This window comes from Octodon degus, unplaced genomic scaffold (genome assembly GCF_000260255.1).
Source record: "Octodon degus isolate 3935 unplaced genomic scaffold, OctDeg1.0 scaffold00065, whole genome shotgun sequence".
NCBI classification, from domain to species: Eukaryota; Metazoa; Chordata; class Mammalia; order Rodentia; family Octodontidae; genus Octodon; species Octodon degus.
Window position 1 is genome coordinate 1,721,009 of NW_004524641.1, and position 2,111 is coordinate 1,723,119.

The window sequence follows — 2,111 nt, forward strand, 5'->3', positions numbered from 1 at the left end:
TTCTATATTACTTTATTTAAAAGAATGGTTTTTTGTTCACAAAATGATCCTTTTTTCTGGCCATGAGGCTCATAGATAACAAGCTTAAACACACACACACACACACACACACACACACACACACACACGACAATCACAAGCTCAAAACAAATGAAACTGCCAAAGGCAATTTTAGGTGATTTTCTTGTTAAATTACTTGGCAAATGTGTCCCTACAGTATTAATTTTATGAACAGGAAGGAAAACACACAAAAACACACTGAACAAAGGAACACAAAGAATTCTATTCATAGAATGTAGACATTCTCAAATAAAAAATGGATCTTTCAGTGACTGAAAATTTATTTTTAAAAACATCATATTAGTAAGTTTGTTATTTACACCTTCAGAATTACATTGCATACAATGTTATTAAAGAAGTCAGAATTAAAGAATTATTTTGTTAATTATCCGGAAGAAATAGAAGATATCTGAAAAGCAGCTCCTCTTAATCTTTGTATTAGAATATAAATTGATTTATAGTGAAAAAGCCAAACCATGTCTAATTTTGACTGCACAAGGCAAGAATCATTAATAATATACAACTAAGATAAGAATAATGTGTCTTGTTTAAAGATCTGAAAGATGATTTATGGCTTAAGTTTTAGGCATATTTTGTTGCATTTCAATGCAATAACATAAAAAACACTTTACTTTAAAAAAATTAAAGTATTTATTTCAAATAAATTTCAAGGGAATTTATCACTAGCCATTAAAACTTTAGTTCAGATTTTTCAATGGATTTCACAGGCCAAATAATATCAATTTTTGCAGAATCACCTAATTGTAAAATTAAAAGGGAATTTAGAGATCATTAAATTTACTCCATCATTTTACAAGAGCAAATGGAGGCCCAGAAAATTCCACAGAGGTACACAACATCATAGCCAATACACAGAGTATAACCCAAGCCTGCTGATTGCATGCCTCTATTGTTTTTCTTGATAGATAAAAACTTGGATGGAGTGGGGCCAGGGAGACAGCTCAGCGGCATAAGCACCTGCCTGGCGTGTACAGGGTCCTGAGTTTGATCCCTGGTACTGCCAAAAAAAACCAAACAAACAAACAAAAAAAAAAAAACAACCCAAAACAAAACAAAAAAGACTTGGATGCAGTTGGCACATCAAAGGCCCTTTGAAAATCTAGTAGAGTGCACGTAAGTGAACATTCATTACAACCCACTAGATTTGTAGTCTAGATTCTAAAGAGGACTTTTTGTTAAAATAAGTTTTAATGGTTCAAAGGCTATAACTGAGAATGAAATTGCTACTTTGCAGCAATAGTGTATACTTTTACCATTCTTTCAAATTCTTTTCACTTAGGTTCAAGTAGGTAAATTAAATAGACTTCCCACTATTTTAGACAATATAATTCTGTTTGAAAAGCTCTGGCTTTAAAGTAGTTAAGCTTCTCTCTCAGTCTAATGCCCATGTACTGATATATAAAGATTAATACTTTAAAAGTACATGAAAAGACAAAGGAAGGAAAAGTAAAATCTGTACCTGCAGCTGTATTTTTGTATCTTTGCTGACACTTTTTGTTCTCCAGCGTCTTGTGACCCGCTTGTCTTTCTTTGAAATATCTACACAGTTAGCCTACATTGTGCAAATAGTTAAAAGCAACAAAAGATTATTAAGTTCACATGGGTAATACACATGCAGACAAAGAGCAGCAAGTTAGTGTGGAATCATGTTAGAACCTGAAGCAAACCAGGCAGGAGAGAGAGAGAGGCACCACATCAAAAGCAGACACAAACACTAAATTATATTTTAATTCTAAAATGTATTTTCCTGATGTGCAAATAAGAACAACAGGATTAGAGACCTCAAACATTCCTTGTACATGAAAAGATAGTCCATAATTCAGAGTGTCTAAATTTGTATTTTCATGGGAAAAAAAGGGAGGGGAAAAATCATGTAAGTATATATACAAGATTAGCTGAGAGGAGCGTAATACTAATTTCCATCAGTTTTTTGAAAGTAGCAGTTAATGTTTAAATTTTTTACTTTGCCTAGCTCCATATGCTAGTATCTGTAATCTAAGCAACTACATCAAAGACAGCAATGTGCAGTA

At 32.6% G+C, this 2,111-nt stretch overlaps 1 protein-coding gene across 14 annotated transcripts in view; it reads right to left on the reverse strand.

The window, feature by feature from the left end:
• The window catches only part of Osbpl6 (oxysterol binding protein like 6), a 111,387-nt gene that overhangs the window by 46,706 nt on the left and 62,570 nt on the right, over nucleotides 1-2,111 (reverse strand). For 9 of the 14 annotated variants that reach the window (XM_023719114.1, XM_004634723.2, XM_004634720.2 and 6 more), the window contains one exon: nucleotides 1,541-1,633. The exons of the other annotated variants lie outside the window; for them this stretch is intronic. In XM_023719114.1, the coding sequence (XP_023574882.1) occupies nucleotides 1,541-1,633 (93 nt within the window). The remainder of the gene's footprint in view (nucleotides 1-1,540; nucleotides 1,634-2,111) is intronic. 14 annotated transcript variants of the gene reach the window in all.